The 14,567-nt window shown below is 39.1% G+C and overlaps 1 protein-coding gene across 2 annotated transcripts in view; it reads right to left on the bottom strand.

The window, feature by feature from the left end:
- phf2 (PHD finger protein 2) overlaps positions 1-13,311 on the bottom strand; it is a 49,520-nt gene extending 36,209 nt beyond the window's left edge. Inside the window, exons 1-2 of one of the 2 annotated variants that reach the window (XM_084349372.1) lie at positions 12,956-13,311; positions 1,907-1,992 (exon numbers count right to left, since the gene is read on the bottom strand). In XM_084349372.1, the coding sequence (XP_084205498.1) occupies positions 1,907-1,992; positions 12,956-13,053 (184 nt within the window). In that variant the 5' untranslated portion in view covers positions 13,054-13,311. The remainder of the gene's footprint in view (positions 1-1,906; positions 1,993-12,955) is intronic. The other variant, XM_084349371.1, reaches the window with a different exon arrangement.
- Between the last annotated feature and the right edge of the window lie 1,256 nt (positions 13,312-14,567).

Below are 14,567 nucleotides of genomic sequence, written 5' to 3'. Positions count from 1 at the left end.
GCTGGTGTTCTCTTTGCTGTAGCAATCTCTGGCTGTCAAGACTAGCAGCCATTACTTGTGACTAGCCACCTGCAAGTAGCTCAGTTGTCTGTGGAGTTAAGTGGCCCTATTAGCTGACAGGAGTCTGCTTGAACCGCAAGTTCAGATGACCTGGAGAGACACTTCTCTCAACACGCCTCAGGTCAACTGGGCTCAGCAGTCTCCCAATGATAAACAGCTGGACATCAGACTAGGACTAAACACAACCTCTGAGACCAACAGATGACAGCTTGAACACAGGGCATACTGTGCAGAGGTGATTTACAGAAGCTCTGACCAGGACTATGACTCCAGGGATGAGAGGACATGGCAGACAGGGACAGGAGAGGCATGGAGTGGTAGATGTTTGGGTGTATTTTTCTTTTGAGTAAGGAAAATAGCTGTACAAATATTTTCTTTCTTGACATTTAGTGGGCCCTATGTAAACAGTCTATGGAGGCAAGTACATTTAGGTTGTGTCCAAGTCCATCTTTGCTAGTTAAGTGGCAGATAGTCTGGGCGCAAAGTAAGGCATACAATGCAAAGGGGTTGTATTTAGTCATGGGTGTGTTTTGGGCGTAACATAAATCAAACCAATCCAAGTATTGTCACTCATTCCCTGTAGGAGGACCTGGAGCATTGATATTTAACAGCGGCACTCATCTTCCCTGAGGGACAGGTGTTTAGTCCTTGGCTACGAGACCCTTTGCCCCACCGTTTCACAACTTGGTGTCACATTAAAAACTCTGTATTATTGCATATGAAAAATATTTAGAAGATAATTAACTGAGTAGTAGGAGGGGCACTGCTGCACGTCCTTCTGTGTGTAATATATGATGTGCAGATCCTAGGCCGTGGATCATGCAGGAAGGGTCATAAAAATGATTATTCTGATTAATAGCAAGTGGGATTCAGATGGGTGAAATATGTCTTTAATAAGGAAATGATTAATGACATTACCTGCAGCAATGATATAGCAGCAGAAACAATGTATGTATCTCTCCCTTAACATGAGCGTTTGTGCATGAGGAACATAAACATCCTTGATTATTTAAAACTCAAAACTCGCTAACAGGATTGGTTAGTATTTCATGTTAATTAATGTTCTGTGTTCTTCTACACATCAAAAGGTTACATACACAGTTCTGATTCATACATTAAAATAGTTTGTCGTGGAGCAGCAATTCTGTTTCCTATGTCGAGTTTCTATCAACAGCTTTTAGTTTTGTTGCTTATATTTTGCCTGTGTTGCATCTTACTATCTGAAGAATATAGCAGGAAAAATACTGCGCCTTTGACTTTAAACCAGCTTTTTGTTGGTTTATGGCGCAATTGCTGTCTGCTCCCTCAAGATAGCAGTGCGCCATCAGTGCGCATGACCACACCTAACTTTAAGACCAACACACCCAGGGGCAAGTACATTTGTTATTTACAGATGGTGGGCGCTGGGCGTGAAGATGACAACTATATCGGTCTGAAACTAGCAATGGCACTTGCGCTGCACTATGCGCCGCTTGGTGCCAGCTGCAAGATAGAGCCCTGTGAGTTTATTTTGGGTACTTATTAAACTAAGTAGCAAAGTCGCTGCTTTTACACATCCCTGTTGAAACTTGCCTCAACCTGAGGACAAAGTAATATTTCCCGATAGGACAGGTTGGGGATAGCTGTTTATGCTAACTTCTAACTGCTTACTGCATGCTAACTTCAGTAGACATCTCTACAACACAGTATACAGACACCTTTTACATAATGTCAACACTGTTTTTTTCACACTGTTGATAATGTTTAAATATATTTTTTGATTGTTTTAAACTAAAGTTTTGGTCATATCTAACAAATTTTTATCTTACAGCACCAGTCACCACTCTCCCTGAGAGGTGCTACTTACATGTAGATTTTCCGTGGGTCTTCTCGCAATTTGGACAGTGATATATGTCAATATCTGGAGCGTCATCTTCATCAACCCCAACACAGCTGAAACAACACAAGAAACACTTTTTAATGTTTCAGTATGTGACCTGTCTCCAAAGCATGTAGTGGTTTGTAAGGGTTCTGAATGGCTTCTTTGATTTCTCTCTATTTCCCTGCAGTATGACAACTGGCTTGTCTTACAGACACTTGAAACTTGGTTTCATTATCAGTCACAGTGACTAGATGTATACTTTCATTTTGGTCAAAATAATTTTATTATTTATTATTTTCATGATCAACTATTTTGACATTTCCCTGATTAATGATTTTGAAAATTAAATGTCAGAACTGAGACGGTTCAAAACTCAAAGACTTTCAGTTTACAGTAGTAGAAAACAGAAAAACAGCAAATCCTAGAGTTGTTTGTCATTGGTAGTAAAATGAATCATGAACAATGAAAAAACACTGGACCAGTCCTTTAAAATGATTCATGGTCCACAGCAGAAGGACTCTAATATACAGTAGAGTACAGGACAAAGGCACAGGACAGTGGCGGACAGCACAATATCTATATCAGACTATAAATTCCCTCTACACACTGTATATGCATAAGTGTTGCACATTTTATCTCCGTGGTTTACAGCGTGACAGCTGTGAGAGGAAGTGTTGGTTGATTTAACACGAGACAGTTTGCCTCATTTGTCTTTCATGTAATAATCCTTTCTGCGTTTGGCACTTTTATAGTGACATCAGAAATATTTTTAAAAGTATTTTTCTCATAAAACTTTTGTGACTCAAATGTAATCGTCAATGCGCTATACTGTTATGTAAAAAGGACAATTGCATGAAAGATATAAGCTAGAGTAAAGACAAAGTATTCATTTATGAGCACAATGTAACACAAATGTTGTGTGCCAGGTGGTTAAGTTTTATAACATGCAAGGACTTGAGCAGTGATGCATAAAATGACAGCACCATTGTAGCTCATCCCACTGTGTCAAACAGCAGCTGTCACGCTCTTTTGCACAAGCAAATTCCTCCCATTTGGAGTCACTGCTCCAAAACTCAAATGAACTGGGAGTTCCCCAGGATGTTTTCTTTTTTCCCCCCTGTGAACTCTACAGATTTACTACACCGCCTACTCGTTTTCACTGAATGCAAATACAAGAGTGGGTGAGTGTGTGGATGCAATAGAAATGCCTGTTCATGACATCCTTAACTTGGTGGCTTACAGAAAATCTCAAACAGATGTTGGATGCTTTCACTGACAGCTTTCTGTTGTGAAAAAATTCATTAAGAGTTCAGTGAGTATGACAGTGTGGTCAAAACTTAAATACTGTATATGCTTATTCTGAATCGGATGGGCAGAAACATGTTTCCAACAACTTGGGACAAGTGTAACAAAAGACTGGGAAAGTTGTGAAATGCTCCAAAATCACCTGTTTGGTACATTCCACAGGTAAACAGGTTAATTGGTATTCTGATAGTGTCATGAATGTGTATGAAAGGTGCATCTTCAAAAGGCTCAGTCATTCACAAAACAAGGATGGGGCGAGGTTCACCACTTTGTCAAACACATGATTGTATAAAGGAGATTACTACATGTGCTCAGGAACACTTTGTTAAGCTGTTTATCAGTAAAAACAGTTGTGTTTTACACAGCGTCCCAACTTTTTGGGATTTGGGGTTGTATATTTACTTGGATAAGACATATTTTTACAAAACTTTAGAATAAATTCAGGGACAGTTTTGTCTTTCAGTAACACTGAGAATTACACAAACATATGACCTTGACTACGGTACAGTTGTGGCACAGATCCAAAGTAATTCTGCCTACAAGTTTCTGTCTGAGACAAAACGCATGTCATAGAATCAGGTTACCTTGGCTTTAACTTCTCTACATGGTTGCTGTGTTGGTATCAGAATGGATTTTATGAGTACATGATTTTAGGATTTGTTTTTAAACCTAGAGCAGCTCTAAACCACATCTTAGTCCTTTTATCACTTTATGAGCTGTAGTGCAGTAGGGTTGTCACAAGAACCGAAACTTCGGTACCAATTCGATGCCGACACGAAAAAAATAATATGATACTTGCTTTTTTCTGGTAACGTCAGAACTGAATATACAACTTTTCACTCGGCGAGCCGTGTCGATTCTTGGCGGAACTGACGGGGGCAGTATACGCGTGTGAGCAGCACAGAGCAGTCGGCGGCGCTGAAGAAGGAAACCTGCCGTCTTAGAAAAAATTGCTTCAGCAAGTGAGAGTGAAAGCACAACACGTCGGCTCGTCGACAAGACAGGTACTAAGAGTCGCGTGTGGAAATATTTTGCATTCGAGGCGGATGAATACGGAGCAATTCTAGACTCAAACAAGCCGACATGCAAACAGTGCCTCAGAAGTTTTCAAACGAAAGGAGGAAGCACGTCAAACATGGCCAAACACCTCAAAGACAGGCACCCCGACTTGTTTAGAGAATTCAAGTGAGTTTCGAGTGAGTTTCCGTTTACTATCACTGTTGTGTCACGTCATACGTTAACCCCAATATGCCTACGTTCCGTCATTTGGGCATGAGAGTCAGCTGGGGCGCAGGCTTCTACTCTCGCTCAGTCGCTCCCTCATGTAGATGTTTAATGTAATGTAACGATACGGTCTGCGTCATTGTACGAAAGGTGACATGATGAGATACTGTCTGACAGTCTCTTACCTTACGTTATTTAAACTAAAAGTACCTTTTGGCAGGTGGCAGCTGGTACTGCAATTTAAATTCTGTGCAAAAAGATGTTGAAGCACAGTGGTGTTAAATACTTGACAGTTTGAAGCAGTTTTCAATAAATTAGTGAATTTAAAAGTACATGGGTTCTGTTGTTTTTTTTAAAATTGTGGTATCGAATTAGTATCGAGAATCGTGGAAATTCACAGGTACTGGTATCGACTACTGAAATTCTGGTATCGTGACAACCCTACAGTGCAGCATCGTCCTTGAACACTTCTGAAACGGCCTTCGACTTTTCACCTTCCTGTGTGGGGTGCAAGAGAGATGCCAACTGCTCTACAGAGAGATAGAATATTATAAAATAGATTTCTGTACGTTTCCATCTTATGTGATATTTACAATGTTATTTCTAAAAAAGTTGGGATGCTGAGTGAAACAGACTGTATAGGCAAATAGTGAGGAATTTAGGGATTTCACCATTGACAATCCATAATATCATCAAAAGATTCAGGGAATGTGGAGAAATCTCTGCACTTACAGGACAAGGATGAAAACCAACACTGAATGCCTGTGACCTTCAGTCCCTCAGGCGGCACTGCACGAAAATCTGACATGATTGTATACAGGACATCAATACATGGGTTCGGAACACTCCAGAAAACCATTGTGATAAACACAGTTCATTGCCATAGCCAATTCCATAAATCGACAACATACCAAATATTGCCAACTTCTCTGAGATTGACTGATGCAAAGTGGAAACGGGTGCTGTGGTCTGATGAGTCCACATTTCAAATTGTTCTTGAAAATCATGGACACAGTGTCCCCAAGGCTTAAAAGGAAAAGGACCATACAGATTTCTACCCGCTCACAGTTAAAAAAGCCTGCATCTGTGATGGTAAGACAAGCAAGACAATGCTGAGCCACATATTCTGCACGTAATACAACGGCGAGGCTTCGTAATAAAAGAGTGTGAGTACTTGACTGGCCTGCCTACAGTGCAGACCGGTCTCCCTTTGAAAATGTGTGACTTTAGATAACAGCATTGAGTAAATATTGCTACATTTGATACAGTCTGAATTATTTGCCACCAAACTTAGCAAGGTGCCCATGTGATATCAACTACCAACGGGGAAACCAAGTTTTGACAAATTAGGAGTGAAGACAGATAACTGATTAAATTTAAGTGCATCATCATAATGTTCTAGGCTATATTTTGTTTGTTTTCTGATTCACCACTGAGTTACAATGTGTCAGTCTGATTGTAGGAGAACAAAAGGACCACAAACAACTTTCTTCATTTATTGGAAACATTTTTCTTTGCACGATCTGTTTTGAAACGCATGAGGCTGATCATTCCAAACCCTCAATCTAACCCTAAAAATAGCTTCCAGTGTTCAAAGACACCATAATCACGTTCTGGGTTATTAAATGATGATTTCACAATCAGAATGTCAATGAACACAGAGGCAAATAATGAATAAATATATAAATGCATTCTGCGAGTTGAAATGATTCCTGTGCCTCTGAGCAAGCTTCATTGCACAAATATTAATAAGAATATCAGCAGGTGCATCACATCCCAACATGTCCAATGAGGGATTAAAATTGCAATAATTAAATAGGAACTGAACTTGCAAATAACACAAAACCAGACAGCAAAGCAGATGCAGATCCAGCTTTTAGAGTTTCTCCAGAGATCAGCCTTTGAAAAAATAAAGTGATCATCCAGCAAAACTGTTTGCCGTCCGCTTCAAAGATATTCAAACAGATATAAAGGACAGGATTGGTTATAATGTAGGGCACAGACAGCAGCTGAAATAATGCAGAGTATTACCTGCAAAAGAAATAATATCTCTAATAATATCTCAAACCATTACATTACCTGCACTATAAGAAACGACATAAGTGTGTCTCTCCGTTAACAGAACTGTGTGCAGTTACGCAAGTGGCACATCAGTTTAATTTAATAGATTATTTAAATCTCTCGACAATTTTTAGTTCTGTGTTATAATTTAAAAATAAATAGATAATGGAATTTTTGTCAAGGGGCTGTGTAGACACACAATCATCTGACATCTCTACAGCTGTTAAAGCAGACTGACAGCTGTGATCAGCTGCAGCCGTCATCTGAAACGAACGCCGCTTCATGTGATGCTGCAGGGGAAAGGATGTCTCATTTCTCTTGAAACATATTTTCTCTTTCCTCTCTCCACCTATGGTTGGAAAAGATGCAAGAGGGAAAAGTGAATGCAATATAGGTGAAATGGGACGTTTAAAAGACATGTTTCATGGGTGTGGATCCATAGGAACATGTTCTACTGTCTTTCAAAGTGAAGGATCTCATGAAGGAGATGCTGTTTCAAAATTATTCATTTCTTTAGTCTCTTAAGAGAGGAGTCAGCTACTACCACTAACTAATAACCAGCTAATTCATCAGCAAGCAAATGACCCCTGCTCTACCTTATTTCAGAAAAAATATGTATAGTACTTAATGGTGAGAGACAAATATTTTTTTTTAAATCCAGTTTAAGTTGTGCCATGAATTACATGTTTGTCAATCACAAAGATAATTTTCAACTGAATAAAGTTTCAGTTTGTCATAAAATTAATGAAGTATAAGACTGTGAAAATACATAATTAGACTACACACCCAACAGTCATGTAAGTGATGTAATCTCATTCAACACACACCAAAATCCATAACTGAAATCCAGAGTCGGTCCTGTATATTAGCTAGCTCACGAAACTGACTAAAGCGCCTTTCATATAACTGCAGCTATCAATATGGTCTATCTAGTTGTAATTTTCACCTCTTTAAATACTGTGTCGAGGTGACGGTCTTGTTGCCGTTGGTGACATACTGTACACTGAGCGAGACAATTTAGTTCAGTGTCATTACGACAAGCTCTAACTTTCTTGACTTGCAAAATGATCTTGATAAACATATGTTTGATTCATGTCACAGTTCAAATGGGATCAAAAATGTGTCCCTCTCCATTGACGACAGTGCAAATTTTTTCCAAAATAAGGTCCAATGGGGCTCACTGGAAGGGGCAGGACTTCACCTCTTTATAACATGTCATTTTAGACACGTCAAGGTAATATCAGCTATTGTGCATGCAAACACACATGTACTATGGTTAACAAAGCAATACTGTATGAACATAAAATCTATTAGGAATGTCAGGTAACTATTTTCCATTAATCGAAACAACACATTAAACCACTCAATACAAGGACAGGATCAATAATATTAAAGAAGCCTGTATTGTATGTATAGTATTCAGCTGTTCCCACTTGTTGCTGCCACAACCTAAGATCTCCATGGCTAATAGAGCATGTTACATTTCTATCAAAGATTGTTATTTGAAGCTACATTGTCAAAGAATAACTGTTTTAAGGGTGAGGAGAGCTAGCTGTGGTATATGTACATTACTTCGTATAGAAATCTGTTAACCACTTCCCACTTTGTTTTCTGAACAGACATATTGCTTTTGAATTTTTAAATGTAAATTTTCAGTATCATCAGTACAACCAATGAAATTCCATTACCTGTATTGGTGTGGCAAGAGAAATCTCAAAATAAATATCTAAAAACCCCAGCAAATATAACTAATACTAAATGGCTATTTACTACAACACTTGGCTATGACCATTAACACTTTTTTTAAACAGTAGCTGAAAAACAGCCAGACCTAAAACACTGATGTCAGAGCAGTGAAAGCCTAGAGCTAATCCACTGACAGTCAGGCTTTGTGGACTTCAAGTCAAGTCAAGACAGATTCATAAGTGCTTTTGACAATCAGGCACAGCACATATGAAAGGTACATTGAGTAGTAGCATGTCATTATGTGTAAAGTGTCTATGCCAAATGTCCCCTTATATGTATGTATCTGTGTATCTCAAGTGAATATCTATCCGAAAGTCATTCTGACATGACTCTGCCTCTATAGGGGGCAATGTTTACGTCAACAGCTCTTCAGGATTTGTACTGTATGTTTGTCTAAGACTGATGCTGAGTAATAATAAAACTGATGATGATGTAATTATTACTACATCATTGCCTTAGCTTCAGCACCAAAAATTTTCTTTTCAATACAGATGGGGCTTGTTCACACACGTTCTGGCTCGGCTTGAGGCAGTTGGACTTGGCACCACGTGTGGCAGGGGTTTGCATTTCTATTACAACCGAGCCCCCATAAGAATCGCGCCAGGCAATTTCCCATAGCGGCCAAACTGTGTAATTACAATCTTACGTGATGCACTGGGGGCCCAAAAAAACTTTGCAATGTGAAAGAAGCTGCTGCAAAACAGTGGATACATTTCTTTTAACGTTACAACCCTCGCAAAATGACTCGTTTCACTATTCACTACATGTGTTGACTTCTGTTGACAAGTGTGACCGCACGGTCCGTGTTTCTGTTTTTTGTTGCACAATGCATGCATGTTAGATTTGTGTCTGACTTAATCCCGACTTGCTCTGACGTCATGCACACATGGGCAACGCTGATCTGACAGGATCAAGGCAACTGCAGTTTTTGGAGCCAGGCTCTGCAGTTGCTCCCCACCGACTGCAAATGCATAGCTGCTGTCTGATCTTACAGCTGATTGGTTTAGATGTTGAGTCAATTATATGATGTTTAATGGAAACTTTTTATTTTGCTGAAATGGAGAGATTTTGATCTTTTTTGTCTGATTTTGAAGGTTTAGGCTATTCTGTTAACAGAAGACATGCTGTGTGGTCGATGTGGTGACTAAATAGCCCACATTCATACTATAAACAGCACACAATAAATAATTGTTGTCTATAACGTTGGACTAATTCAAATCGACACACAAAAACTTGTGGTAAGTGGGGTGTGAGGATTCAGATATGAAGCCACGACTGTATGAATATCTGGCGGATCAATAATGTAAACTATTGTCTTGTATTTCTTTCCTTTGTGTTTGACTATTAATGTATTTCATTTATTTATGTAGTCTATAAATCATCTGAGCAGACATGTCCTTTTAAACAGCAGCAAGCTGATATGAAGCTGATTTACATGAGAATTTATGTTAAATGGAGGTTGATCCATGAACAGAAATAACAGATCGCCTGTGTAGTGAGCTTTAATAGGCTGTGGTGTCATAATTAACAACAATTGAAGACTGTGTACAAGCTGATAGATGTGTCTGATAACATTAAATCTATCGTAATCATATCTAACAGGATGTGAGTGTTTCTGTGACTTCCTGTACAGACGGAAGGCTGCTGGAAAACTGTCCGTCTTGACGACAGTTTTCTGCTCTGTCCCCTGCTGCTGCCCGCCTGATCTTGCCCACTTTCCAGCCAAGGCGCAGTTCATCTCGAACAAGCTCTGAAATGGTACTAAAGCACTCGTCTGGAAGGAGTTTTTTTTTGTCTAAAACCCTGTTTCCAAAAATACCAATGTGTGTGTGGCAGATTGTACACAGTCTTCAGATCTGTCCGCAAATAAGCATCCCCATTTTTACAACTCCTTATACTGAATTAACATCACTAGTAGATGATCACTACACTACCTGTGCTGTTACTGGTGTTAACACTTTTACAACTAGGTTGACAACATAATTGCCAATTATTACCTTCTCTTGCTCCATTAATGTGCGCTACATGTCAGGTGTACAATGAAGTACCACCCTTTTCCACCTCCAGAGCAAATACATTGTAGTGCCAGCTCATTACAAAAGAGTAGTTATATATCTGTGGATAGCTATGCTGAGATGCTTCATAGTCATCTCATTATTTTCTACCGCTTTATCCCCTTTTTTCAGGGGATTGCGGGGGTTACTGTAGCCAATCCAGTTACTCTATGGGTGAAGGTCAGGGTACACCCCTGGACGCATCGCCAGCTAATCGCAGGGCCCTTTCTGATTGCAGAGGCCGCCACACAGCGTGCCATCTGCACATCAGGAGCAATTTTGGCGTTCAGTAGCTCGACATGTAGCTCAGTCCTGCCCAGGGGAGCTGGGATTTGAACCAGCAAACTTCTGATCACTAGTCACCTGTTCTACCCACTGAGCTACAGCCTACTTTGAGGCTCTATACACGCTCTATACACTGCTTATCTTAACTATGCTGATGACACATTGGATAAATACCATAACATCCTTCACAGATCCAGTTCCTCCAAGAACATAATAAAATGTGGGTTCGTACATTTTTCACTTAATTTACACAGATATGAAAGTGCTGTTTTATCATCTATTTATTATTTAGCTCTATTGAGTGCTGCAAAGTAAGCATGGCCTTGGTTTCGTCAAGAAACAGTCACTTCCGGGTAGAAAACTGGCAGTTGATGTGCATTGCAGAGATATGTGAAATCATCAATCGTTTACTTGTTTATTTCTGTCGTAATTTTTCGGCTATGGTATGGTAAAACTGATGGTCCGGCCTATCTGATGTTTCTGATGTATCCCAACTGATAAATTAGGTTTCAAAACTAACATTAGTCAAAGTGTTGTCATTAATGAAAAATTAAGCTTCAAAACATGCACTTCAGAAAATTAAGGTGTATATACTTTGAAATAACATCATGAATAAATAAATATAACTAAACTGTATGAAAATGTGTGCATATTGCACTGGTTTTGAACCCGGAAGTTATTGTAAACATATACTCACACATTTTACAGAAATTAAGCTCTGTGGCAAACACAAGTTAATGATACTTACAAGTTTTGTTCAGTGACATAATCTTAAAAACACCACTTTTATGATTATTGAAGCCAAAATGCAATTGCCATAAGTAAAAAAGCTATCATTAAGCTATAAACAAACTGCATTGCAGTCGCATTACTTCAACATCAACACTAAAGTACTACATTATACTATGGAGTGCCGCAAGAATGAGCCCTAAAACTCAGAAATAAGTTAGCATTTTTGCACCCTATACTGTAGCATATTTTGATGGCAAATTTCATACTATGTCACATTTACAACGTGGTCCTGTAATTTGTTAAAGCTATGATTTTGAGATTTGTAATGTCATTTCAGTAACCTTACTCATCCCTTAGTAAAGGTCCGGCTCAATTCTGAAAGCTTGGATATTATTGTCAGAAGGGATGTATGGGGAATCCATTGTACAGAAACAGTTTATCCCTAGTTAAATGGGGACATAAACCTTTAAGGCTTGAATTCAGAATGCCCTACTGTATAGGCTGTGACAAGCTGATGTTAGCCATGTGAATATGGAAACATTTAGGGTATAAATACAATGCTTTTCGGGGGGGGGGCTCATCCCAGCATTTAATTCACCACCATAATGTGATAAGGCACCACACAACGCTGGCAGCCAGTGTGAGCATTTAAGGGTTAACGTTCAGGCGCGTAAATTCTGTTCATTGCTCTCTGAAGGGCTTGTTCACCAAACGAAACACGAATAACAAACGATTTCTTCCCGAAAAGACATCGAGAGTGCAGCCGAACAGCATGAAATCTGCCAAAACAAGCAGATAGACAAACTCGTGTAGCAACAACTACAACAACAAGAGAGAAATATAACATGATCATAATAGGGATTTGGCCGAGATCATTACAGCTTATGTACGGCGGGGAAAGTGATGAGCGGCGGTGCGATTAAGCGTCTCCGCTTAATCGCAGTAAAACAAAACAGCAGTTAGCATAAGGATGCTGACAAAGCAGCTCGGTGAATGTTGAAGATGTTATTCTATTACCCCGCTAAAGCTTAAGGACTTCTAATACGAGCTATTGTCAGCCATAGCTGCTGCCTGGCAGGAAGGCTGTTCAGGGCTGAGCTCAGACTCGGGTCGTGATTTTCAACCGAGCTCTGTTAAAGCAGTCGATGAAAACTAAAAGGATAGTTGTAATGTAAGGACATTTACAGACAGTATAGGAGAAATCGCAGCCTATCATATCAGCGGATATGAGGAGACGCAAAGGGAAAGAAATGAGCAGCGAGTCTGCCGAGACTCCCCCCGCCGCCCGCTCATTACAACGGAATGGTTTAGTTTGGGGCTATGCGGGGATGTTAAATACCCACTAAGTGCAAATAATGGACGAAGCCCATACCGAAATCACTCTATTAACCACCGTAAGTTTTTAAAAGGGGAATATGTTTAGTGTTATTCGCGAAAAAATGTCACAACCCCGGTCGGCTATATTTAACTCCGCCTTCTTCTTCTTCTCCAAGCGGCCTCTCTTCAGATGTAGACGGGCGACTGAGAGCCACAAAGCTGTCAAACGCACCGAGACCTCGCCATTTTTGTTTGTTTTCCACAAATGCAAACCGCCACAAAAACACCACGGTGAACAATCTGGCCTTACCTGCCGTGGAACCAGTCCTTGCAAGCATCGCACTCGATCATAAACTGGGTCACGTCGTAAGGTAATCTGCAGATGCAATATACTGGTACAGTCGCCATGTTCAATTCACAACTACGTCGGGATAGACTGGGGGGGCTGCAGGAGGAACAACGTCCTGCAAACAATATGATCCAATATGATCTTCCCCAGAAAAAAAGCCAGGGGCAGACCCGCCGGACACATGAACCTAAGCGCACATCTCCATCACACCACGGCCGACGTGTGGTTGAAACGGTGGAGGTTCGTCGTAGCAGGCTTTGCTGAAATGCATTATTATTATTACTACTATGTGCATGCCCCCTGGTGACTGTATGGCACCGAGGCGGTCATATTAGGAGCCAGAAGAAAACGTAGCCTCGATGTCGCTGCGAAATAAATAAATAAATAAATACATGTGAAAGTTACGTCAGGGAGCTGGTTTAAATCAGCGGGGCTCAAATCAGATGAATGAATTTCCGGATCAATGCAGCTATCAGGATTTGTTTTTATGCAGCAGCCGCCATACAACGCATACAGGCAAAATAAAAGCCCTTTACTATCTGAAGAGGGTTTTTGTTAGTTGGTTGTTACAAATGCAAAAAATATTAGTGAATTGCACACGTACTCTATAGCTATTACATAAATTAAATTAAATAAATAGAATATATATATATACATATATATAATAATGAAGGATAATGTATATTATAGTAAATTACAGCAGATTATAGGGTTAGCAAACATAATGTAATATTTATTTTCTAGTAATTTTTACCAAATATCATTTTTGACATTTCAAATACGTTAACAGACGTAATAAATGTATAACCAAATTAAATAACGACAATAATGGCATTGAAAGAGTGCAAAATACTATATAAAATATGTGATGAATATTAAAATGTATTCTATCAGATTATAAATCATAATATCATATTTATTTACCAGTCATTTTAGCCAAAGATATCATTTGACAAAATATGTTATTTGGTACATTGAAATATGATATAGTAAATTTAAGTTTTTTTATATACATATATTTGAGACATTTATGGGTTACCCTACAATTACATCTTATATTATACATGCTGGGGTTTTTTAAGGCTGATTCTGAGGCAGAATTTAGACTTTTTTTAAATGACTATAGGCCAAAAAACTAAATGAGCTTGAAATTGTAGGGTAAAACCTACAGAAAACATGACCATTTTATACAGTTAACTAACATCAGTGTTGTTTTAAACACTCATAAAATTTTATAGACATTGGTTGGTGGCTTGTCTGTTGGGGGAGCCACGGCCAGAAATAATGAGTTGGCAGACTTTTTTTTTCTGGCCGTGGCCCTGTATGATGTCAAATGACACATCTATAGCTTCACAATAATAAATCGCTGCTAAAAAACAGAAAAAAATAGATCCTTTTGCATGAAAGCATTCATTTGCAGAGGCACAACAATTTTAATGAAACAATTTGACAGATTAATTGATTAGTCAAAAGAATTCTAAGACTGTTCTCAGAATTCCTTTTTCGTGAGTTGTCCTGAAAGGAGTAAAGCTACATTTAGTGTATGAAAAGATTGTTTTCAGAAAACGTTTGT

The sequence above is a fragment of the Pagrus pagrus genome (assembly GCF_965226575.1).
Source record: "Pagrus pagrus genome assembly, chromosome: 3".
Taxonomy (NCBI): domain Eukaryota; kingdom Metazoa; phylum Chordata; class Actinopteri; order Spariformes; family Sparidae; genus Pagrus; species Pagrus pagrus.
Note: the sequence above shows the minus strand (reverse complement) of the source record. Positions and strands in the feature narration are given on the sequence as shown.